We start from the raw sequence: 25,020 nt of genomic DNA, 5'->3' as shown, positions 1-25,020 counted from the left end.
CCTGGTCGCGAATGACCTATGAAATCTGCACAGCCAGGCTCTTAGAACACCTATTAGCACTGCAGCACATATTTGCATGGTGTATTAAGTGTTTATAGAAACTGTACTGCCTCCTAGTGGTTGAAAACAACATATGTTTTAGCATTAAACTACAAGGCATAGTTATTCCATCCTTCAAATATCAGCAAGACAAAGCTGTTTTGCATTCAGTGTTGCCTTTATAATGTTATAAAAGTATTTAAATATTACTATTTTAATTTTCAATTAGTTTTTTTTTTAAATCTAATATTTGTTCTTTATTTCAGATATAGTTAATTCTTTAATATTACTTTTAATATAAATGTGCATTTAATTTAAACAATAAAAAGTTAGTATTAATATAATTTAAAATTGAAATGTCATTTGTGTTTTGTGTAGGTAAAGACGAGGTGCGGATGCAGCTGGACAGCGCTCTTCAGGACGTCAACACACGCTACGCAGTTCTAGAGGAGACTGAGAAGAGAGCCGTGTGTCGAGCACTTGTCGAGGAAAGAGGAAGATTCTGCTCATTCGTCACAATGCTCAAACCTGTCCTGGTGAGTGTCTGAACAGACTCTTATTTACTTATTTAGACAACAATTATCTATGCATAATTACATGCAAGTATCCCTAAGCCAAACCCTAATCCTTACCCTAATCATATAGTAAGTACATGTAGTTAATTAATATTACTCAGTACTTAAATGTGTATTTAAACTGTAACAAGGACAACTTAAATCATAACATTTTAACAAAAATTTGATTTGTGTTTTTTAACTGTATAATACTTAAATATTGTGGTTGTGGTTTGTTTTGATGGCTGATGCTGTTTCTTATTAAACAGGATGATTCTCATTACTGTGTTACAATTAAACATCAGAATGCATTAGAATTATTAGAATTTGGGGGGAAAGTCCCTAATGATTTAATAATAAAAAAATGTATTCTGCTTAATATTGTCACATCATTTTTTTTCTTCTTTTTTTTTCTTTGTATTGTCAGGATGAGGAGATAAGCATGCTTGGTGAAGTCACCCACTTGCAGACAATTCTAGAAGATCTTGGCAACCTGACGGCTGATCCCAACACACTGCCTCCTGCTAGTGAACAGGTGCTGCATGGATTCTAATCAGGCACATTATGTCTGTTTGATCTGTAGAGCTGTGCATGTTCTTGATTTCTGACTTTCTGGTCTGGTTTTGTTTATGCAGGTTATTCTTGATCTGAAAGGCTCAGACTACAGCTACTCGTATCAGACTCCACCCGCTTCTCCTAGCAACACGTTGTCACGCAAGAGCAGCATCAGCAGGTGAGTTCGGTGTCAGGAAGAAATGTTTGTTGCGAGAACTGTTAGCTAACTTGCCCTTAGAAAATGTTATTTGAATTACTGATAATATATATTATATTAATATTGTAGTGTTTTTGTTTTTATTTTTTTAACATGTTATTTTTCCCCCGAATTTGAAACTCATGTAACAAACAATTGTGCATTATTGTAAATAATCATTATAAACTCTCTCTCACTCAGTAACTACACCTCTGTGCGTCATGTCCCATCTCTGGACTCCATCTCCAGCGCAGTAGATGGGCTTCATCTGAGAGCACCAGACACAACACAGGTATCACGGATACATGCACCACAACACAAAACATACCTAGTTCAACTGGTATACTAACCCTAAGAAACCCAAATAGTTTGAATAATGTGTCACTCAGAACACACATACAGCCTCATTCAGCCCAAAGAAACGCATACGGCTGTAAGCACCATCACAGCCTGCAGTTTGCTGTGGTGCGTAATCCAGACCTTCTCAAAATCCAACCTCTTGGACCCCAAGATCAAATCAGCAAATTGAGCATCAATACACAATCATAATTGGACAGTACTTCAGTGCAATTAAAATAGAAGATTTAATGTAGTTTGTAGGTTTAGTGTAGTTTACAGTACATCATAATTGGACAGAACTTCAGTGCAAATAATATAAGAGATTTAATGAAGCTTGTCTGGTATTACAGTGCAAGTGTAATGGAAATAAGGTAGTATTTCACTGTTGTGATACTTAAAATAGTGACATGAAATGCATGGTAATAAATAAGTTTGACACAATTATACAGTTTTATTATACAATTCAGTGTTTTACAAAAAAAGAAGCAATTATACTAGCAGAACACTAAATTATAATACAGTTTGCTATGATTATGTGGTATGCTAGTTTATCAGTCTGACCTACAAGTTAATTATAATATGAAAACACACCGAAATGTTAAAGCAAGAAAGCACAGGTTAATAGGGTTACATTTTTGATTATTAGATATCACCATACTTTCCCAGTTCATTAATAAGTTTTCTAAAATGTTGTTTAAATAAGTAAATTCGGCAAATATAATAAAAAATGCACCTATTTGCATAGATTTCCAGAACAGAAATATGAACATTGGACAAAGCCAAGTTCAAAATTCTTGTTTCAAGAGGATACTTTGGGCATCTATTTCTATTTCTGCCAAAAAGTAAAGTTTGGTGTGTGTATCGCTGAACTGATTTCTGAAATATGAAAGAAAGATATGTATTGTAATTGAAATCTACAGACCAAATAGATAAAGTATAATAAAATAAACACTTAAATGTCTGTTTTGGGTGTTTTCTTTCCACTAGTCTGTTATGGAAGCAAAATAGCCCAAAATCTCAAAATCAACCAGTGGTTTTGCTTTAAATTCGTCCATATTATGTGATCAGGCACTGAATAGAATACCCGAGATCATTTACTTTCGACATTTTGAATGAAGTCTAGGGGGGTTTGGATTTTGATGGAGGCTTGGATTGGTCTAATCTCATCTTTCTCTTGTTCCACTCCTCTCTGCCCCTCACCTCCATTTCCCAGCGTTCACGCAGTCCTCTCCTCCTGGTCGGAGGGGAGGAAGGCGCTCGCTCTCTCAGCGAGGGGAATTCTCCCACAATCCCTCGCACGGGCCACCGTGGCCAACACCTCCGGCACAGGAGCACTGTGAGCATAGACTCAGTGTAGTGCTGTGTGTGACTGTGAATGGACTCATTACTGTTGCATGTGCTACTGGACACTTACCCCTGGTGGTTTTCTTCTGTGTTTGTCATTGTGCATGTGTGGAGGTTGTGTCTGTGAAGGTAGACAGCGCCCTCTGCAGGCCATTTAGAGGGACACTTTATCATTTTACGCAGGGAGAAAGAAGCAATTTTAATTCATTTTGTTTTTAATTTCTGTTTTTGAATATAATATGTCTTTAAAACAAACACATTAACCAGTTTGCATATCTATAACGAAAAACCTGCATGCTCTGACAGGCTAACTTTTCTACACGTAAACCATCAATAAAGTCAACATGAAATCAAAACTAACTGTTTACAAACATTTCTGGTCGCCTTTCAATGGCAGAGTAGCTGTTTAGGATTCATGCTACTGTTTTAGGTAATGCAGCCTTTATAAAATATAAAATATTTTTAGGAACAGAAAAAAATATATTTTTAGGAACATAATTTTTTCTAATTGATTCATTCTTTATCAACATCAACAATCTGAGAAAAAATATATATTTGCGCATTTGTTTTTTCTTCCATTGAACTTCAGTTGTACAATGAAAAAAAAAAAAATCCAAAGCTTGCATTATAAAGATGTCATAAATTATGTGAAACGTCAATTGTGGGAAAAGAGTTAACATTATTGGAATAAAGGGTTCTGAGATAGTAGCAAATAATGGTAAAAAGAACATAATTGTAAAAATGTTTTAAAAAGAACCATTATGTTACCATTTGGTGGGTGAACATAATCTCCATATCCTGGTTAAAAAACTTCCACAATGCTCTGCAAACTTGCATTCAGATCAGGAACGCCCATTTTTCATGATCCACAAATTTCCTACCGGATCAAATTAAGTCACGCCCTATATTTTAATTTATTGTTTATTCATGTCACATCATGATAAATTGATGTGCTAACAACATTTCATGTTGGCTTTAAATCCTTATTACCTAGTGACTACAGTGTGTCATAGTGTCTTTTGTTACTTACTATGTTGAGATGAACTAACAGAGTATATTTTTGTGTAGGAGAAAGGCCAGATCTCTCCAGGCACAGAGAACGGGACCTCCATGCCCCCATTGCACAAAGGTTACAGCGGGCATGAGGAGAGAGCCAGGACACTGTCCACCTCGGGCAAGGTACATGCTCATTTTTACGCAGAAATGATTTCTAAGCAAAAAAGTGAATTTTATGCACCCTTTGATTCTACTGGCCTCTGATTGGCTCTCATTCCTGTCCGTAGCCACAGTCAGCCAGGGAGCAGCTGGCTCTTACTCTTGGAGGCGGGCTTAATTCAGAAGCTCCTCGGACCAGCCGAGATTCCCTGCACTGCTCCAGCGGATACAGCACCCAGACGACCACGCCGTCGTGCTCAGAAGACACCATTCCCTCGCAGCATGGTCAGTATGCTTGTATGTACACTCACATGCATGAGCTGTTTCTGTTCTATCATTTTCCTTCTTTGCACACATCTTGGAGAGATTATAAACAGTGCTCAATCTAGACATCTTTTTCTCCTTTGTGTTTTTGTATAGCAATTTAACCCTTTTTTACTCTCAACACAGTAATCTGACTTGTGGTTTGTGTGCACATCAGATGTGTTTTATATATTTTAGACTAATTCTGATGTGCTTGCACAAATCACAGGCTTAGATTGCTGTCCAAAGTGCGTGTTTTTGGGCCTTTGTATATATGTTAAATGTACTTTATTGTTCTTTTACAGCGGTAAAGAAAGAACCTCCTCTATATGGTAGGTTTCTGAATGTCATTGCATAGATTTGATTATTCTCATTGTGATCATGTGCCAATAATAAACAACATTAAATGTCTTGATTTTAGGGAATCCATGTCATATTGCAGGCGTGCCTTTGTTGAAAGAGTGTTATCTGTATGCGTAAGATCTGAGTGCGTGCAACCATGAGATCTAACTAGTGGCATCTCGTCCGTTGTCAAGTCTGGTGTCCATCTTCTCATGTTGCCTGAGTTTAATTGAAAGACACACTCTTAAACAGAGCTTTTGTTTGTCTGTTTTATTTATTTTTTAGGAGATAATCTAGTACTGTTGTCTTCATGCAGCCATTTTAAGGGCTGTCGATTTAGTGCAATTAATTAATATGATTTTTTAAAATTGTATTTATATATTTTTTTATTTTAGGATACTTATTTAAAAAATTGTATATGCATCTTAAATTTGCATAATTTTCCCTTCTGCTAGTCCATTATTTCAAAATTAAAGTATATATATATTTTTTATTATTATTATATATACATGCACACCTATTTAAAATATATAAAATGCATTTGCAGGTTTAATTTAAACATCTTACTAATTCAAATTTGAACAACTAGATAATGCTACCTTTCAACAGTGTTAAAAACATCACACAAGTTTGCAAGGTATAAAAACCCATGCACTGTCCTGTTCGAAACACTCTCATAACGTTGGGCCATCTTTATTGTTTAACCCTGACATTTTGAGACAATGAACAGCTGTTGTGTTTTCTTCCACTGTCACTCCCTGCATATGTAATTTCTGCTTGAATTTCATTATTTTTCTCTTCTAAACAATATAGAACTGCTATCATTCAGCATTAACACGGTGTGTGACTCTCCTCTTTTTGTGTTTCTCTCTCTTTCAGACTATGACTACATCTCCCTGCATGGAGGCGAGGACGCCCACAGCCAGTCTGAATTTGATAAATCTTCCACAATTCCTCGCAACAGCGACTTGAGTCTCAATTACCGTAAAATGTTTCAAAGCAAGAGGCCAGCATCTACTGTCAGTCTGCTTATGGATCCGGAGCCAATAGGACCCCACACAGCCACCATCCGCCGTAAACCCTCCAGCAAGCCCAACATCCGCCGTGGGACCATTAGTGGAGGAGTGCCTATCCCCATCTCCACACCACAGGTCTTTCATCTATTCACTACACACACAAACTCTACTCAGAAAATGCTTAAACAGTGTAAACGAGACCTGCTGGAATATCTAGAATATCTTGAATGATTGGGATTTTTTTTTTTTATTCCAGCGTAGTATTATTTTCAAACACACAGTTCCTCAAATAACTTTTACAACTGCAAAAAGGATTTATCCCTCATGCCCACATAGGACATAATTTTTTTTATTTTATTTTTTTTCTGGATTTTAATGCACTTATGTTACTGTTCAAAGTTTTGGGTCAGTATTTATTTATTTTTTTTATTAAAGAAGAACTAAAACTTATTCTCCAAGAATACATTAAATTGATCAAAGGTAAAGTGAAAGACATTTATAATTTTAAAATAAATCAATTCTGTCCTGTTGAACTTTCTATTCAAAAAGAATCCTGAAAAATGTCCTGTTTTCCAGCATATTAGAATGATTTCAGAAGGTTTATGTGACACTGAAGACTGGAGTAATGATGCTGAACATTCAGCTTTGCAAATTACATTTTTAAAATAGATTGGTTATTTTAAATTGTAATAATAATTAACATTACTGTTTTTACTGTATTTTTTTTTTTTATCATATCATTGCAGCCTTGATTAGCGCAAGATTTTTTTTTTTTTTTTTTTTAATCTTGCCAATCTCAAACTTTTATATGGTAGTGTATATCCAGTATATTATTATTAATCTATTGAAGTATGTCTGTTTTAAAGTAATGAAATAAAAGTAGGGTTCTGATCCGTTAAGACTCTAAAATTAAATAAGAATCAAATCCTGTATTAATTTAAATTGGAATCTTTTTAATTCTTAGTGAAATTCCTTTATATTTCAAGTTCTGAAAGAAATCGCAATTTGATTTTGTACAGTGTTCACACATAGGGGTGTGCAGCGGAGCTATTATTTGTATCTGTATTCGGATGGATCCGGAAGTGGGCGTGGCTTAAACAGGAAGTTCGTCAATTTACATGAAAATACCATTTTAAATGCAAATCTGTTCGATTCGTAGTTTTCATTTAACAAATATGCCTTGTATAACTAAAGAAAGTATTCTTTTTTTATTATAATTATAACTTTGTAAATATCTTCTATTTAAAACTACAGAAAATGTTGATCAAAAAAGAAAAATAACTTTATTCTTCTTGTTTTCCAGTGAAACTTTGTGTACAAATTTGTTAAGAGACAAGCATCCACAATCTTAAAAAAGAGCACTAGTAGAAAAAAAAGAAGCTTAAAAAAAAAAACCATAGAAATGGAAAGAAAGTGTTCAGTACTCGTAGCAGAATGACAATAAAGCTCGCTTCAACTTGAAGTAACTTAGAGATCATGTGTTGCGGGAGTCTGTCGTCATTTACGAGTATTTTATCAACAGAGCGCAACAAATCATTTGGACCCTCCAAAAGCCTTGATCAAACATCGCTTTTCTTCATTTTGTGTAATTAAATGTAATGCCATTCACGAAAAGGGCTAATGTAATGCGTTTTTACAGTTGGATTTCGAAAAGGTTTGAAGTTAGGACCGTTTTTAGGATATTTTTGTTGAGTTGATCTAACTCCAGACAAAGCTCTGATTTCTGAGAGACGCGCATAGACCCCAACGCGGCTATTGATTTGCGCTCATTTCATTCATATAGGCTAGTTTACACTCATTCACTTTACACATCCAGGCCCATAGTCAGCTATGAGGTCCAGACCTCCGTAAATGTTTCATGTTCAAAAATAAAATTTATAAACATGAAAAAATATTTAAAATCATGTCGCTGAATAAATTCATGTGGCTGACTCGTAGCAGCTGTGAAACACAGGAGTGAAGGAGCTTGGCACAAGTGCAGCCTCCACTCCGGTCTGCCATGTTGCCAGATCTAGTTGGTATAAGTGTCACTGGAATTGTTTTAATATTTAATGTAACAGCGTTAATAAAGTAATTAGGGCATTAATAAACTGGGAAGATGAAGGTTGAGGTTAGAGATTCTTTATCCTATTTGCAAAATACAAGATTTAAACTTATTTTGGTGCATTTTTCAGGAGATTGGTTGTGTATGTTTTTTTTGTAGCAATATCTGGCAACACTGCTTCGCCGGCACTGACAGGCAGCAATCAAAAAAGGAGCGTGCGGATAGTTTATTGCTGAAGAGACCACATTCGTTAGACAAACACAATGATCACCATGATATTATCTGTACGAAACTGTCTCAAACGCTATCAAAGCAGTACTAGCATTATTATTGCACAAATCTTAACAACCGCAGACCTAACTAATGTGATTGTGTCTGCTGAATATTTTTTCTGTTATTCGGATAAATTCGTTATTCATTTTGAAGCCATTATCCGTGCCTTTCCGAATAAGGTATTCTGCTTCGGGCACATCCCTAGTTCACAATATTTTAGATGTATTTGATTAGCTTTTTTTTTTTTTTTTTTTTTTTTTAACATCATGTTCAAAAAAGAGGCTGTATGTTTTTATATATCCCTGTAGTGAGTTATGTTGCCATTGTTCTAGAATTAACAAGAAAACCACTTTCATCCTGTTCTTAGGTGCCACTGAAGGCGTCCGTTTCCACCGCCGGCCTAAGCGGCAGTGAGGAGACCATGTGCCCTCCTGGGGTGACGCAGGGTAACAGGGTACCTGGCTCTGATCTGGTCCACACCAGACATAATCTCTGTACGTCCACTCAGAGTCTGAGTGCAATGCCGCCTCCATACTATTCCATGTTCCCTGGGCAACCACCAGTGGGCGGCACAGAGACGCTGTATCAAATGAGCAAGCAACAGCAGTATGCACTGCACCAACAGCAACAGAGGCAATATCATCAACAACAACAGCTGCAACAACAATATAATCAACAGCAATATAATCAACAACAGTACAATCACCAACAGCATTATAACCAACCGCAGGAGCCGCAATATCAACAGATACATCAAAAAGAGCTCCAGCAGAAACTCAAACGGCAGCAACATCAAAATCAGCAGCAGATTCAAAACATGGCAGCTCACAATTCCAGCTTGCCCACTGAAAGCGAGAAGATCAGTGCCGCTCAGCGTAGCGTGGATCATGTCGACGGCGTTCCTGATCCAGGCAGCGGAGGCGACATGTTGAGTATGATCCGAAGAGGAGTCAAACTACGTCGGACACTTACCAATGACCGTTCGGCGCCTTTAATCACCCCCAACCATCTCAACTGATTTGCTTTTCCCAGTCTTTGAATTCATCTGTGACTTTTTAACGGTTGCCTTTGCCGTCTTTTCGTTTAGCGACTTTTTCATGCCTTTTATTGTTGAGGTTTGCGTATTTTTTGTTTTGTTTTTGTTTTGCTTTTAAGTGGAGGCAAAACTGTTGACTAACGTGCGACTCCTGCCACATGAAAAGACGTTCGATTTAACTACACTGTGCGCAAAGAACAACCGTTTTGCAGTGTCTGTGCGAATGTTGCCTCAATAAATTAAAGTTAATTCTGCAGGCTGTGTTCTTTACATATATATGTATACCTATATATACAGATATATATGTATTTAGAGATCTAGATTGAGTATCGGAACTTAAGATATATTAAAGTTATTTGTTTATGTCGTATTCGCAAGAATAAAGCACTCAGCCTTCTGGTTAGAGATCAAAAACTTCTGTATATATTAGCGAAACAATTGAAAGACTTGTATTATTATTAATTTTGTTTTCTTGTTTGTTTTCGAAATTAGATAAAGCAGCACTAGGCGTCTATTTTTGTACAGTTTAGGGTAACAGAAAACTGCACCACTGCCTTTAATCCGCCCAATGACTGGATGCGAATGCAGCCAATGAGAGGAATGGAGGAAGGGAAGGAACGATGTGATTGGGTGGATGAATGAAGGACTGGAATAGTGGATCTTATTTGTGTTGCTTATGACTGTGAGAGCTTACAAAGGCATCACTGTGGTTATTTATTCAACCTGTTTGATTCTGAATCATTTTTAATCGTTTGTTTACCAAAGCTTTGATGCTGTAGCCCTGTAGATGCGCATAAATCTGCTCTCCTGGAGGATTTATAAAGACTTGATTCATAAAACCTCAAACTTTTGGCCCATGACTTTCAGCTTTTTTTTTTTTTTTTGTATGTCTTTGAATTAAAAAAACTTCCTTAAACTCATTTATTATTACCAGAAAAGAACGTGAATGGTTGCATTAGGTTTATAAATTGAATTTGTTCTGTTGCAAGTTGCCTTCTTTGTTTGAAATCAAAGTGTCCCATCCCTCCACCAATTTAAGTAAAGCTTATTCAATGGAAATGAAGGGTATACTTGTCTCTTCACTTTCAAAGACTTATGTCAAGGCTCAGATCTCAAGAATCGTTTAATGCATCTTAATTGGAGCTGAAAAAAAACATGAATTAACTAAAACCGTGAGTACGATTATCAAATTGCAATAGCTTTGATTTAATTAAACAAATATAGGCACTGTATGTTTCAGCATGAAGCGCGGCACTGTGTTCTTTTACACACGAGCAACTCATAATCCGGCGTTTTCAGTATCTTAAAATCTGTTCATCTGCACCACCTGAACTCGTAAGTTTAGGATGCTTATAACGTGTATTTGGAAGTGCGACATGCACCAGCCATCTTCCCAAACTTCATTAGAAGCGCTTATAAAATGTTGTCAACCAACGAAAAGCTTTAATATAAAAGAGATGTTTTCATCAAAAATTAAATTATTTTATAGTTGTACTGTAAAAAATATTTTGTTCTTAAACTTTTTATTTTACAGTGAAATATTACAACAGTTCTATTTTAATTTAGTAGTAATAATGGTCATAATAAAAATAATTTTATTTTACAGTACAATTATTATTATTACTTTATAGTCATACAGCAACATTTTTGGCCAAACTGTATAGCCCTTCAAACAAGTGCAGCAAATCTAGACCATTTTAATCAGATTTTAAATTGTAACGGCAAATTTTATCAGAAAAATCGCCATGAGAAGTTAACATTACTAACTGCTCACCACAAAAGCGTGTGTAGAACGTTCGGATGTTGAGAATTAAAGTGGTTCTGTTTTCTTAAATGAAAGCCAATGCTGGACGTTTGCTTTCAAGCTTGAAGTGCATCACCAATGCCTTTAACATATTTAATAACAGGTTTAATTACATTATTTCTAGCTCGTCTAGGTTTAATTGGGACAGTATTCATCTCGGTATGATGCTGAATGTAATAAACCTGATATCCAGAAGCACTTCTGCAGTCTGACGGCTTCTCTCGCGGGCATCTGTACTCTTTTTGATGTCTTATAATTTATCGTATCTGTCACGCACGTGCTGGCAGTTCCGCTTTGAACTTTCACTCCTGCTGCAAAAGTTGTTTCCTCATATCTTACCGCGTTCTTTTTTCTATTTTTTTTTTTTTTTTTTTTTTTACTGCCCCCCGTTTTTTGTTTTGTATACTTTTCAGGTTATTCTCAATCTAGGGTTACTTCACACCTGTCTGAGCTGTGTCTAGGATTTCTCGCCCCCTTCTCCATCTGAATGCTCAATTGTTTTGTCTCTCTTCAGTGATTTAGACATGGCCCGAGACGTTCACTGCTGACACAATGCTCCTCAGGCCTTTTACTGTAGGATTAGCTTGCAGCTGTTGTACTGCGCTCCTGGAGTGTAAAAGAATATCGTTTTACTCTGAAAGGTGAGCTGACCGAGGTGTTTCTCCACTAATCTTCATTGTTATTAGTGCTGCTCAGGGCAGTAATGTCTGAGGCGTTTAATCTGTGTTGAAGTTTTCTTTGCTGAGATAAAGCGATGATTTATCATCCAGATTGACCAAAAATATTAAACTTGCAAGATCGGAAGTTGGAATGAAAGGAATTTACCCAAAATAGTGTTTTTTTAAGACTTTGTTTGTTTGTTTTTGGTATTTTTTGTTAACATTCTCACTTTTTGATTCCTTCATTTGATCTGATGCATTCTGTATGCTATATAAACATCAATGGAAAGGGATGAATGTCAAATTAAAGTGAAAAAAACATAATTATTGTGAACCAGTCTCTTCTCCATTGACGTTTTGATAGTCATTAAAGCAATAAGCCGTTAGAAATATCTGTTGTTGATGTGGGTGGTTACCAGGGTGTTGCTATGTGATTGTTGTTTTTGATTGGTTTTTAGCATTTTTGCCATGCAATTGTTATTGTATGGCAGGTAAAATTGTATACTAATTATATACTGTTTAAAAGTTTGGGGTAAGCAAGAATTTTTTAAAAAGAAATGAACACTTTTATTCATCAAGGATGCATTAAATTGATGAATAGTTACAGTAAAGACATTTATTATGTAGCAAAAGATTTCTGCTTTGAATAAGTTGTTCTTTTTACTTTCTATTTTTCAAATAGTCCTGTAATCTGTTTCCACAGAAATATTAAGCAACTGTTTTCAACATTAATAGTAATGTTTCTTGAACAGCACATCAACATATTAGAATGACTTCTGAATGAGCATGTGACACTGAAAACTGGAGTAATGATGCTGAAAATTCAGCTTTGGATCACAGGAATACATTTTGAAACACAAATAGAAAACAGTCATTTTAAATTGTGGTAATATTTCACAATATTACTGTTTTTACTGCATTTATGATCAAATAAATGTAGCATTGGTGAGCAGAAGAGACCTTTTTCAGAAACATTTTAAAAATCTTACAGACCCCAAACTTTTGAATTGAAGTGTGATTCTGATCATTTTGAAGAGTAGCATCACACTTTTCCTAAAAAAACTAAAAAAACAAAACAATGAGCAATAGTAATAGCAATCTGTTTACAGTTATCAAACACCACGACAACCAGGAGTATTAATATAAAAACTCATGTCAGTACCAACTCCTTTCCAACAAAACTGATTTTGGGTTCCTCTCAAGTTGATATACTTTTCTCCTACAGCAGAGTGAGGTTGAGATTAATCTTATGTAATGAACAGACCCTAATTAGCGCTGGATTTGAAATCTGAACAAGCTGTTGACGTCAAGTTTGTGTGGACTCAGAGGTGACTGAGCTGTGAGTGTTTGACCCTGCGCTCTCTCTCTGTGTGTGTGTGTGTGTGTGTGTGTGTGTGTGTGAGTGAGAAACATCTCTCCATGTTTAGACATCGTCATCATCAGCCACTACTGTCCCTCATGTCTGTAGTCATGCTGAAGCCTCAAACATCATGGAATGAGTTATAAAAATAAGAATGTCCAAAAGGAAATACGTGTCCCTGTTTCATTTACTGTACAAAATATTTTCATTTCTAATCCATGCATTTGTATTTATGCTAAAAAAAATTAAGTTAGATCTTCTTTATTTACATATCTCATTTATACATATTATTTATTAACGTTTAAGGTTAGTGTTAGGATTTAGCATTTATTTTTACATTATTACTTCACTCACTTACTTTATTTACTAGTCGGCACTGCTGACCTGATTGACAACCAGGTCTAAAGAACATTTTATTCAATACAAATTAAAATAGGCCCTTGCGGGCAATATTCTTATTTATATTTTTTGTTTGTTGTCTCTCAAAATTTAATTGCATATGCCTGCAAAATGTTTATTTGCTCAACATTTAGGAGTCCCAGGATTCCCAGAGTCCAGGGTCATTTTAAAATTGTGATTACAAAGATCATGGGAACATTCTAAAATATTAAAAATCATGGCGATGTAACTGTACTGCGCTCATTTATATCAAATCTCAGTCTGTCTGTGGAGACAAATAAGTTTTTAATTGTTAAATCTCTCAATTTCAAAGATTGGTACCTGACATAGAAGTGGAAACCCTCCCCATGGAAAGAAGTGCGTCGGAACTCGTAAGGTATTTTGGTACAAACTCATTTTACAGTAGGCCTAATTAAAGTTTATGTTCCATGTGTTGCTTGTGCATTTACGTCAGTTCAATTCACCCTTTGTAATTTAGATTATTATTATTTTTTTCGATCCTAAGCATTTTATGCCAATATTAATAACTTTTCACTTAGTTTGAATTCTATGCGATTAAAAAAAAAAAAAATGCTGCTGCTGATGTCCTTGTCCTGAAGTAAATCTGAGGCACTGGATGAGATGCGTCAGTCACTCACACAAACAAACAGCCTCGCTGTCATACGCAAGACGCTTCTGTATCACGGTGACTAAGCGTTTTATCAAAACCGAGTGACTTTACCGGTCACGATAATTCGGTGATCTCATCTGACCTAAATGCGCTCGGTATTGCTGAGTGATTGCAACATGCTGACTCACCTTCATCAGTTCAGACAGCGAACGCCAGATGGCGCTGCGAGCGCGCAGGAAGCTTCCATCCCTCATCACTTCCAGGAACACGGCCGCTTTTCCTGCCCAAAATAGCAGGAGGGGAATCTGTTCTCCCGGGAGGCGGCCTAAAGGGACGGAGGTCTAAGGCATGAATCCAATGTAAGTGGTCATGTGAAAACTATTTATTTTATTCCGACATTTCCTGTCAGCTGTTAGGATGTGAGGGGAAATGCTGATTTACTGTAAAAAGAGGAGGAGGTCTGTGGGTTAACACTCAGTTATGAACACTAGCCAGTGTGTTTACTTAATATTGTAACGGCAGTTGAATCGTTACAGTGGCTCCCAAATGTGAATTTGAACACTTACACTACGCTTAAAAAAAATATCTAAAAGGCACTGAATCAGATACAAAGAGCAAATATAAGATTTTAATGATAAAAATATAACGTACATAAATAGGTTTTAAAAATATACATAAATATACCGGAAGTATAAACATAAACGTACTTTAATACATAAATATTAAATTAAGTAGTTGGACACTTTTTGTGGAAGATGTCCATAATTAATTGAACTTAAGTGGGACTAATTTTATATCACACACAAAAAAAAAATCAATTCGATTTCGATTTAAAATAATGTTTTGGTTTGATTGTGCTTACAGTATTGCCAAAGCACGTAATGTGAAGAAAAAGAAATACACTAATATAATATTAAATAAGGTGCTAAAATCACCTTTACTTTAGTTAGTTAGCAATGAGAAAAGCATAGTTTGTTTACAAATTCCATTTGGTTATATAATTTGTTATTCAATATTTTGACATGCAAACATTTTTAAGTGCGAATTGAGCATTAGAATGTGTTTTGGTGCCATAGTAATATCTTGGTAACATTAACATTTTAATAGATTGCATCAGATTGCAGCTGAAGGGATACTGACCGCAATTAAATGTCACACCTGACTAAAGATAAAAGTAACCGCAGTTAATTTGCCCTGTTTCTTTGTTTATGTTGTTATTACTCCATCTGTTGACCCTTTATGTAATCCTGTTTTCTTTTTCTATATGGGACGAGTTGAGTGCTTCAGCTTCTAACATTGTAGTCTCTCTCTCTCTCTCTCTCTGTCTCTGTCTCTGTGTGTGTGTTTAAAAGGGAGAGTGAGTCAGTGAGATTTCATCCCATTACTGAGGCTCGTGTACTGACTCACTTCCAGAACGTTAGATTATCCACAAGCAATGGCTTCCAAAACCACAACACACACACACACACACGGCGCGCGCGCTCCAAACAGCCCTGAACTTGAACTTTACTCCAGTTATCCCGCTGCCTTATCTTTTCATGTATGTTTTACACTAAATTAAAAACACCTGTCTCACTTACCTTGGGATTTCCCTCCCTAGCGCTTAAGTAAATTCATGCGACTGCGACCTTGGTCTGTGTGTTCGGGTCTGTTTATGACAGTATCAACCTATGACACATTCACAGACTTTTGATGTCTTTTGTAACTCTAAGCAATAACATTCATTAGTGTTGACTCCAGGCTGATTCAAGGTTTTGTTCTCAGAAGAAATAGATTTTTGTCATTTGCTCATCCTCATGTCATTACAAACCCATGATTTGCTTTCTTCAGTAGAACTTAAAAGGAGGTGTTTTGATGAATGTTCATTCTTTTTTTCATAAAAAATATGGTGATGTGGGAATGTCAAGAACCAAAAAAATCAAACAAGTCTGAAGCCATGCAATACAGTAGTTCAAGTCATTTTTACATTTTACGTAAAACATGAAAAATACGGAAATGAAAATTAGAAATGTTGCCTTTCCAACTAACTGAAATAAGTTTAAGTTGAAGTACAAAACTGAAACAAAAATGGTAACGCTTTACATTAAGGTCACATTAGTTAATGCATTAATAACATGAACTATGAACAATACATTTATTACAGTATTTATTAATTTTGTTAATGTTAGGTAATAAAAAAAATAGCACTGTTCATTTTTAGTTCATGTCGGCTCAGTTCGATTAAATAATAGTAACAGATACAGCGTTTGATTTTAATATTAGTAAATGTTGAAATTAACATTAAGATTAAATGATTAGTTAAATAGTTAAGTACTTCTAATGTTAACAAACGAAACCTTACTAAAGAGTAACATAACACCATCAAATTAAAGCTAAACAGCTAAATACAGAATCTATGGAGTATTGTGAAGAGGAAAATGAGAAACAAGAGACCAAAAAATGCAGATGAGCTGAAGGCCACTGTCAAAGAAACCTGGGCTTCCATACCACCTCAGCAGTGCCACAAACTGATCACCTCCATGCCACGCCGCATTGAGGCAGTAATTAAAGCAAAAGGAGCCCCTACCAAGTATTGAGTACATATACAGTAAATGAACATACTTTCCAGAAGGCCAACAATTCACTAAAAATGTTTTTTTTTTATTGGTCTTATGAAGTATTCTAATTTGTTGAGATAGTGAATTGGTGGGTTTTTGTTAAATGTTTGCCTAAATCATCACAATTAAAAGAACCAAAGACTTAAACTACTTCAGTCTGTGTGCATTGAATTTATTTAATACACGAGTTTCACAATTTGAGTTGAATTACTGAAATAGATGAACTTTTCCACGACATTCTAATTTATTGAGATGCGTCTGTAAATCCACTCTCTGACACTAGGTGGCGCTTATGGAGAAGCTGAATACAGCTGTTTCCGTAAACTCCGTGAACAAAGCAGTGTTGCGATTAAGAACACTTCCGACTTTAGGTGTTACATGGAGCGAAGATGAAAAAAAATGCCATCGTATCTTTTCTGAAGACAGTCAGAACCTTCAGAGGTACATTCATAAAATTAATTCATTCATATATTCATTTGTATAATTCCCTTAGCACTCTTTTAAAACTCCCTGCTTTTCCGCTGTTTTCACTCAAAACGAAACTACTCTGCTGCTGTGCGCACGTGAGACTGTTACTGAAAACTGCGCTTCATGCTGGACAGTATTTATTTATCGTGAGATGTTCAAATCACGGTAATCGAATAGCCTACGGTTTTAATAATAATTAAAATATGAAACCGTAATACTGACCGTGGGGAATTTTATCACGATTTATCGTCGAACCGGAAATCGCTACATCTATATATATATATATATATATATATATATATATATATATATATATATATATATATATATATATATATATATATATATATATATATATATATATAATTTTATTTTTATTTTTAAAATGCTAAAATTGTGCTGCTCTTATTCTTTACTTTTATTGTAGGCCTACTTATCTGTCATTTTATTAGCTATTCACTTTCTATAAGACCTTTTTCTGAACGCGGAAGTCTCCCCGATTAGAACGGTGCTTTACATTTCCGGTTTCTAGTCATATTTACATATTTTCAGAGCAGATAATATAATGTGAAACCTATGAAAGTCATTTTAAAAAATCATGTGGCGCCATTGTTTCATTACTTTACAGTATCGCAATGACCGTCTTTTTGCAGTAAAGGACCAGTCATAGTTCAATGAGTGGGAAGATGACATGAAGCGTCGCGAGGTTAGCTGCATTGAGAACAGATGAGTGCACATACAGCTCCCGATCGGGGTGAAGTTTTATACCGTAAACATATATTATTATTTCACACACAGTATTTTAACTTAAGTGCTGCAAGCCATGTATACAGTGCCTGACAAGACAGATTTGCTGATACGCAAAACAAGCGTTACTTTAAAGGAATTCCGTAGCTTACTGCCGTTACTGTGGCAGCCAACAACAGTACAGCAACCCTCCGCACATTTTTATATGTAGTTATATTGAAAAAGTTTCAATTCGGTCTATCTTTCTTTTTTTTTTTTTTACCCGTTTTAACGGATTTCTATGGAGACCGGAACACGAGAGCACCCAAACGGAAGTTAGAATCCATCATGGCGCCGCTCATCGGTTATTCAGGAAAAAGGTCTATATGTAAATCAGCAGCTTGGACATTCTTCAAAACATCTCCCTTCGTTTTCCATGGAAGATAGAAACTCCTACGGAACAACATGAGGTTGAATAGAAGATGCTAGAATTTAAATTTTTGGCTGATCTATCCCATTAAGTTGTGCCAGAGCTAAAGTTGAGTGCCCACGGCATGCTTCCTGTTTCTCTCTCCCTCTGTTTGTCTCTTTCTCCTCCCTCCTCCTCATTAGGCGGTCCTAATAAACTTGTGTCTGGTTGTGTCTTCAGTAGTTGTGCCAGCATCTGTGATTGGTCATGGCCGTGATCCTTGACGCACCGCGTGATGCTGCCCTCATCTCCTCCTGATCGCCGCATCACGCCGGCGTCTATCTCATAACTAAAATGCTGCTGCACTAAACAGTTTCTCATGACTGATGAGGAGACAAAACAACTGTGATTTCAGTCTCAGAAATGACTGCACACTTTAATGTTAATCATTTTCCTAGAAAACACACATCCTTTTTAACACAGAGTTAAAAAGAACAATTTATTCAAGATAGAACTTATCTAACAATATAAATGGCTTTACTGTCACTTTTGATCAGTTTAATGTATCCTTGCTGAATAAAAGTATTAATTTCTTTTAAAAATAAATAACCATGTCATGCACACTTGATTTTAGAAAGCTATCGAGTGTTTGACGTCACTTGAGTCACTGTAGTGTTACTTTTTGGTCTTGTTTTTGTGAACACTTGCATGTTTGTGTGTTTGTACGTGTGAGTGTGAGTGTGAGGGCATCATGAGGCATCCGAATCTAATTTGTGGGTGACTTCTCTCACACTTGGTTATGTTGCTAGGGATATACTCACATGATGACTGTAAAATCACAGTTATGTCATGAAGGGGAAACTTCTGTTTAGAAGAAAGTTGTCTTGTGTATCTGAAGCTATAAAAGTGGTCAGTATAACTTTTAAATCTTATAAAGTCATGCTAAATCTTTATGTGAGAAACAGACCTAAATTGAAATAATTTTTCTCTAACGTCCACCATAGCTCTCCTTGACATGTTCATAAGAGAGGTAAAGATGTCTGATTTGTGAGCAAATTGTTCTCTCGAGTCTAATTTTGTTTTTGTTTTTTTCTGTGAATTGGTTGATCCGGTTGACAATTTAAATCTGAATTTAGAGTTTCAGTGAAAAAAGACGTGCATTTCATGCAAAGCTCTGATACTGTGGTTATTTTTGGCTCAAGGTCTGCTTTTAAAATCACACCAGAGGTGTTCAGCTTGAATTAGGACTTGACTTTCTGTAGACCAGTCAAGTTCTTCCACAATGGCTGAATCAATCATTTCTTTTTGAACCTTGTCTTATACATTGTCATGTTAGAGTAGAAAAGAGTCCTGTCCAAACTGCTACTATAAAATTAGAAGCACACAATTCCCTAGAATATCATTATATGCTTAAACATTAAGATTTGTACTCATGGAAATTACTAAAGCAGTCAAACCTATTCATCAGAAGGGGGTGTCTTGTCGCAATACTTTTGGCAATATAGTGTATGTCTTCAGAAGACTTGAAATACAGTGTATGAGTCTCATAAACCAGTTTTATGGTTATACTTTTGTTGTTTTTCAAAGCTTGAAAGTTTAAGCAAAAATTGATTTATAATTGCGTCGAAAAGTGAAACGTTAATATTTTCTGCATTTGTTTTCCACAGGAGAAAGCAAGATGGATTTGGAACGACATGAGGGTGAGTAAATGATGATAAATCTTTTTTTTTTCTTTTTTTTTTTTTTGTAGACTGTCCCGTTAAGTCTTTGTAAATATCGCCTAATCATAATCTGGGAATTATATCTGTATGAATGAGAGTTTACCCCCCTGAAGCATCTGTTGCAACCCACACCTACAGGGCGGAAATGCTTTTACGACCCTAACCGTTAGATTAACTAACCCTTTGAGCCTTGCGCACATTTTCTTATTGTACAGTAAATGTGTTAATATGTAGCCACAGTTATGTTTGAAGTATGAATCGGGTAAATGTCCTGCAGTCATTGTGGGTAAGCAGTGTCATGTGACTAACAGCTCTTGGACTTCATCCCAGGTTGAAAAAGGCGGTTTGACAGTTTGTCAATGGAGTGTATTTTATTACACCCTTCTTAAAATTGCGTTAACAATTCTTCAAATTGCGATAATGCCTGATAGAGTGACATGTTTCATGTGTTTCTTGTTGTGACACAATGTGACCATAAATTATGTTTAATTAAATTAGCAGATTGACAAATATGACTCTGTGTAAGATTGTTCTTACACGGTTGCATTGCAAAATATTTAGTTTACCACGCTTACAAAATAGTACCATAGTAGCACCATGGTGTACCATATTTATGAATTTTATATGTTATATGAATTTTAGCGCCATTTCATTTTAGTGCCATAGTATCACCCTCTGATACTGTGGTAAGGCCATGGTATGTAATTACTCTGTCACTTAAAATTAAAAACAACAACAAAACTGTACCATGGTACAGTGATAGTATCAGATGGTAGTACTATGGTACTTTGAAATAATATATCATGGTAATGAAATTCATGGCTCATATATTGTACTCTACGGTCGGTATGTCCAAGAACACCATAGTACTGTTATTGTAAATGTCCAAAATATCATGTGTATGTTCAAAATACTGATATCAGATAATCGGATAATCATCTGATACCATGGCACTACACCCACTACACAAAATGTACCTTGGTACAGTGATATTATCAGATGTCAGTACTATGGTATTTTAAAATATACCATGGTAATGAAATTTGTGAGCCATGGTTTAAAAATTGTGCTCAATGGTATGTCTAAGAATACCATAATATCATAGTGATATTGGTAAATGTTGATGAGTCCAAAATATTGTGGTATTACCATGGTACTCTTTTGTGCATGGTATATATCAAAGTACCATGTTATTACCATCTGATACTGTCACTGTGTTTTTTTGTTTGTTTGTTCTTTGACATGGCACCATGACACTTTCAAAAACATACTATACCGTGATTGTATTAGATGACAGTACTATGGTACTTTAAAATATATCATGGTAATGAAATTTGTGTGGCATGGTTTACTTTATACATTGTACTTAATGGTATGTCTGAGATAAATGTCCAAAATACCATGGTCTTATGTAAGTGCATGGTATTACTAGCTGATACCATTACTATACTGTGGTATTATCGCCACAGTATTTTTTGTAAAGGTAAAAACTTTGCGTATTACAAACACTTTGTGAATATTAACAATAATGAAGAGGAAAGAAAGTGTCCTGATTGCTTCTCCCTCACAGTTGAAATGAGATCTTCTCTTCGCCTCTTTTCAGTACAAAGAATATAAAAGTACACAAAAGCTTCTTTTTTTTCAAGGGAATTTTCCCGCCAAAACGCAGCTGGCCTTGTATCCAGTATCTGTGGTAGCCATGGTAACGGAGCCTATTGCAACCCTTTGCCACGTGAATGAGGCGGCCGTTCTGTGTGTGTTCAGTTACAGTGCCACACACTCTTATGGTGTTAGTCAGTGCCACATGGACGTGTGTGTTTGTGTGTGTTTGTGTGTGTGTGTGTGTGTGTGTGTGTGTGTGTGTGTGTGTGGGTGGGGGTGTCATGCTGAGGTAATGAAGTTTGGCAGATCCCCAGGAGCCCTCACCACCTCTCTGTGCTCCTTGAGTTACATGTTCCCTCTCAGACTTCAAACAACATCTTCACAATGGAGCCTGAAAAATAAAGGTCCTTTAATAGAGGCTGGCAGTCAGTGAATGTACTGTAAAATAATAGCCGTGCGTTGTCATGGTGCCACTAAACCACTAGAGGCCTCTGTAATGTTAGTCAGGAACGTGTTGTGTTGCCTCAATACTGAAAACCAGACTCCCACACAGGTAGAAACTCCAGCTGTGCTGCTGTAGTTCAGTGATAGTTCAGTGTTACTTCAGCTCCAGCTGATCTTACTGAGGACTCAGTCCTAACAATCTGGCCTGACACAAACCAATATACAGTCATGGCCAAAAATATCTGCACCCTTGGTAAATATGATCAAAGAAGGCTGTGAAAATTAATCTGCATTGTTAATCCTTTTGATCTTTTATTTAACAAAATGTTTAAAAAAAAATCTAACCTTCCACAAAAATAAATCCTATCATTGGATAATAAAAATTTAAAATGGGGGGAAATATCATTGTGAAATAAATGTTTTTCTCAAATACATATTGGACAAAATTATTGGCACCCCTAGAAACTCTTTTGAGTAAAATATTTTTGAAGTATATTCCCATTCATATTCACAATTTTGAGCACTCCAGGGTCATTATGAACATGAAATGATGCAGCCATGGCTTCCTGTTTCACAGAAATATAAATAGGAGGGAAAACAAAGCCCAGATTCCCTTAATCATCCATCACAATGAGAAAAACTAAAGAATATATTTCTGATGTGCAGCAAAAGATAATTGAGCTTCACAAATGAGTGAAGTGGCATTAAGAAAAGAGCAGTAAAAATTCCCATTTCCATCATCAGGGCAATAATTAAGAATTTCCAATCAACATAAAATGTTACGAAACTGCCTGTAAGAGGACGTGTGTCTATATCGTCCTAATGCACGGTGAGGAGGAGAGTTTGAGTGGCTAAAGACTCTCCAAGGACCACAGCTGGAGAATTGCAGAAAAAAGTTGAATCTCGGGGTCAGAAAACCTTGAAAAAAAGTTGTCAAACAGCACCTACATCACCACGTGTTGTTTGGGAGGGTTTCAAGAAAAATTCTCCTCGCTCATCCAAAAACAAACTCCAGCATATTCAGTTATCAGACACAACTGGAACTTCAAATGGGACTGGCTTCTATGGTCAGATGAAACTAAAATATGAGCTTTTTAGCAGCAAACACTCAAGACGGGTTTGGTGAACACAGTGATAAAAAGTACCCCATGTGTACAATGAAGTATACAGCTGTATTTATGATGTTGTGGGCCTATATTTCTGCTGGAGGTCCTGGACATCTTGTTTAGACACATGGCATCATGGATTCGATCAAATACCAACAGATAAAAAATCAATAAGTGACTGACTCTGTTAGAAATCTTATAATGGGCTATGTTTGGATCTTCCAACCGTACAATAATCCAAACACAAACCTCAAAAATGGGTCACTGAGCACAAAACCAAGCTTCTGCTATGGCCATTCCAGTCCTCTGACCTGAACCCTATAGAAAACGAGTGGTGAACTGAAGAGAAGAAGCATCAACATGGAGCTGGGAATCTGAAGGGTCTGGAGTGATTCTGGATGAAGGAATGGTCTCTGATCTCTTGTCAGGTGTTCTCTTACCTCATCAGGCATTATAGGAGAACATTTAGAGTTGTTAAACTGGCAAATGGAGGTTTCAAAAAGTATTGGAATAAAAGGGTACCGTTAATTGTGGACAATTTGTATTAGAGAAAAACATTTATTTCATAATGATATTTTCCCCCCATTTTCAATTCTTATTATCAATTGAAAGGTTAGATTTTTGTGAATTTTTTAACAATGCAGATTAATTTTCCATAAAATTTACGGTTAAAAAAACGACAGCTGTGGTTGCTCGGAATTCTACCGTAAAAAATACGGTAGCAACATTTTAGGTTTTAACTTAAATTTACAGTTAAATACCGTAATTTCATTAACTGATATAATGTTAATATGCCAACCTATTGAAGTACTGAAATCTGTGTTGTACCTTTGAAATACACTGATAACCACCAAATGCAGGTGGTGTTGAGAAAGTCACGATGAACCAAAGCCCATCACAAGCAGCTTTTAAATAATCACATATATAGAAGATGCACAGTGTCATTCACACAAACATTAAACACCATCATGGTGAGACTCATTAAACTGAAATATGCAATAAACATTCATTTAACATTAGACGTAACATATAACCCTAATAAACATAACTGATAAGAAAAAACTAAGAAGAAACCTAGATATTTAAAAGAAAAAACATCAAATTCAAAAAAAAATTTGAAATGCAACGCAGGGAATTCTGGGAATGTCAATTTACGGATTTTCCCTGTAAATTTTACATTCTTTTTCACTTCCAAAAATGCTATTTCACCGTAAAATTGTCTGAAATGTCTATTACAGTTTTTGACCATATAAAGTAGGGGAACTTTAACCATTTAACAGGTTTTTACTGTAGCATTTTTTTTTACCGTTAAAATCACGGCCATTTTTTACAGTGCATCTATGTTTCTATATATATATCATTCTGTCATTTGATTATTCTATCCATCTTTCCATCCATCCATCCTTCCATCCATCCATCCACCCATCATTCTACATATCTATTCTATCATTCTTTCTATCATTCTGTCATTTGATTATTCTATCCATCTTTCCATCCATCCATCCATTCATCCACCCATCATTCTACATATCTATTCTATCATTCTTTCTATCATTCTGTCATTTTAGTATTCTATCTAATCATTTTATCTGTCATTCTGCCTAACATTCTATCTTATTGTTTCGATCTATCATTCTACTTTTCTATCTTCTGTTGTTACACCTATCATTCTATTGTGTTTTTGTTCTATCTATCATTCTGTCTGTCATTCTATCTATCTGGTTCTATAAATTATTCTGCCTTTATATTGTTATATCTGTTTTTATCTATCTATCTATCTATCTATCTATCTATCTATCTATCTATCTATCTATCTATCTATCTATCTATCTGTATGTCTGTCTGTCTGTCTGTCTGTCTATCTGTGGTTCTATATATCATTCTTACTTTCATGTGATTATTCTATCCATCATTTCATC

The 25,020-nt window shown here is 35.7% G+C and overlaps 1 protein-coding gene and 1 long non-coding RNA gene across 9 annotated transcripts in view; both read left to right on the top strand.

Moving 5' to 3' along the window:
- mtss1 (MTSS I-BAR domain containing 1) overlaps positions 1–13,240 on the top strand; it is a 59,608-nt gene extending 46,368 nt beyond the window's left edge. For 3 of the 4 annotated variants that reach the window (XM_058778327.1, XM_058778325.1, XM_058778324.1), the window contains 9 exons: positions 418–575; positions 1,021–1,128; positions 1,229–1,326; positions 1,546–1,636; positions 4,096–4,206; positions 4,311–4,467; positions 4,791–4,817; positions 5,707–5,978; positions 8,528–13,240. In XM_058778327.1, the coding sequence (XP_058634310.1) occupies positions 418–575; positions 1,021–1,128; positions 1,229–1,326; positions 1,546–1,636; positions 4,096–4,206; positions 4,311–4,467; positions 4,791–4,817; positions 5,707–5,978; positions 8,528–9,178 (1,673 nt within the window). In that variant the 3' untranslated portion in view covers positions 9,179–13,240. The remainder of the gene's footprint in view (positions 1–417; positions 576–1,020; positions 1,129–1,228; positions 1,327–1,545; positions 1,637–4,095; positions 4,207–4,310; positions 4,468–4,790; positions 4,818–5,706; positions 5,979–8,527) is intronic. The other variant, XM_058778328.1, reaches the window with a different exon arrangement.
- A 325-nt stretch (positions 13,241–13,565) lies between these two features.
- The window catches only part of LOC131542298 (uncharacterized), a 64,294-nt gene continuing 52,839 nt past the window's right edge, over positions 13,566–25,020 (top strand). The window contains exons 1-3 of one of the 5 annotated variants that reach the window (XR_009271693.1): positions 14,353–14,387; positions 17,722–17,799; positions 19,896–19,928. This is a non-coding gene — a long non-coding RNA (uncharacterized LOC131542298). Of the gene's footprint in view, positions 14,388–16,972; positions 17,067–17,721; positions 17,800–17,882; positions 18,290–19,895; positions 19,929–25,020 lie in introns of those variants that run through there. The other 4 variants (XR_009271690.1, XR_009271689.1, XR_009271691.1 and 1 more) reach the window with 4 other exon arrangements.

This window comes from Onychostoma macrolepis, chromosome 06 (assembly GCF_012432095.1).
Source record: "Onychostoma macrolepis isolate SWU-2019 chromosome 06, ASM1243209v1, whole genome shotgun sequence".
Classification (NCBI taxonomy): Eukaryota; Metazoa; Chordata; class Actinopteri; order Cypriniformes; family Cyprinidae; genus Onychostoma; species Onychostoma macrolepis.
Note: the sequence above shows the minus strand (reverse complement) of the source record. Positions and strands in the feature narration are given on the sequence as shown.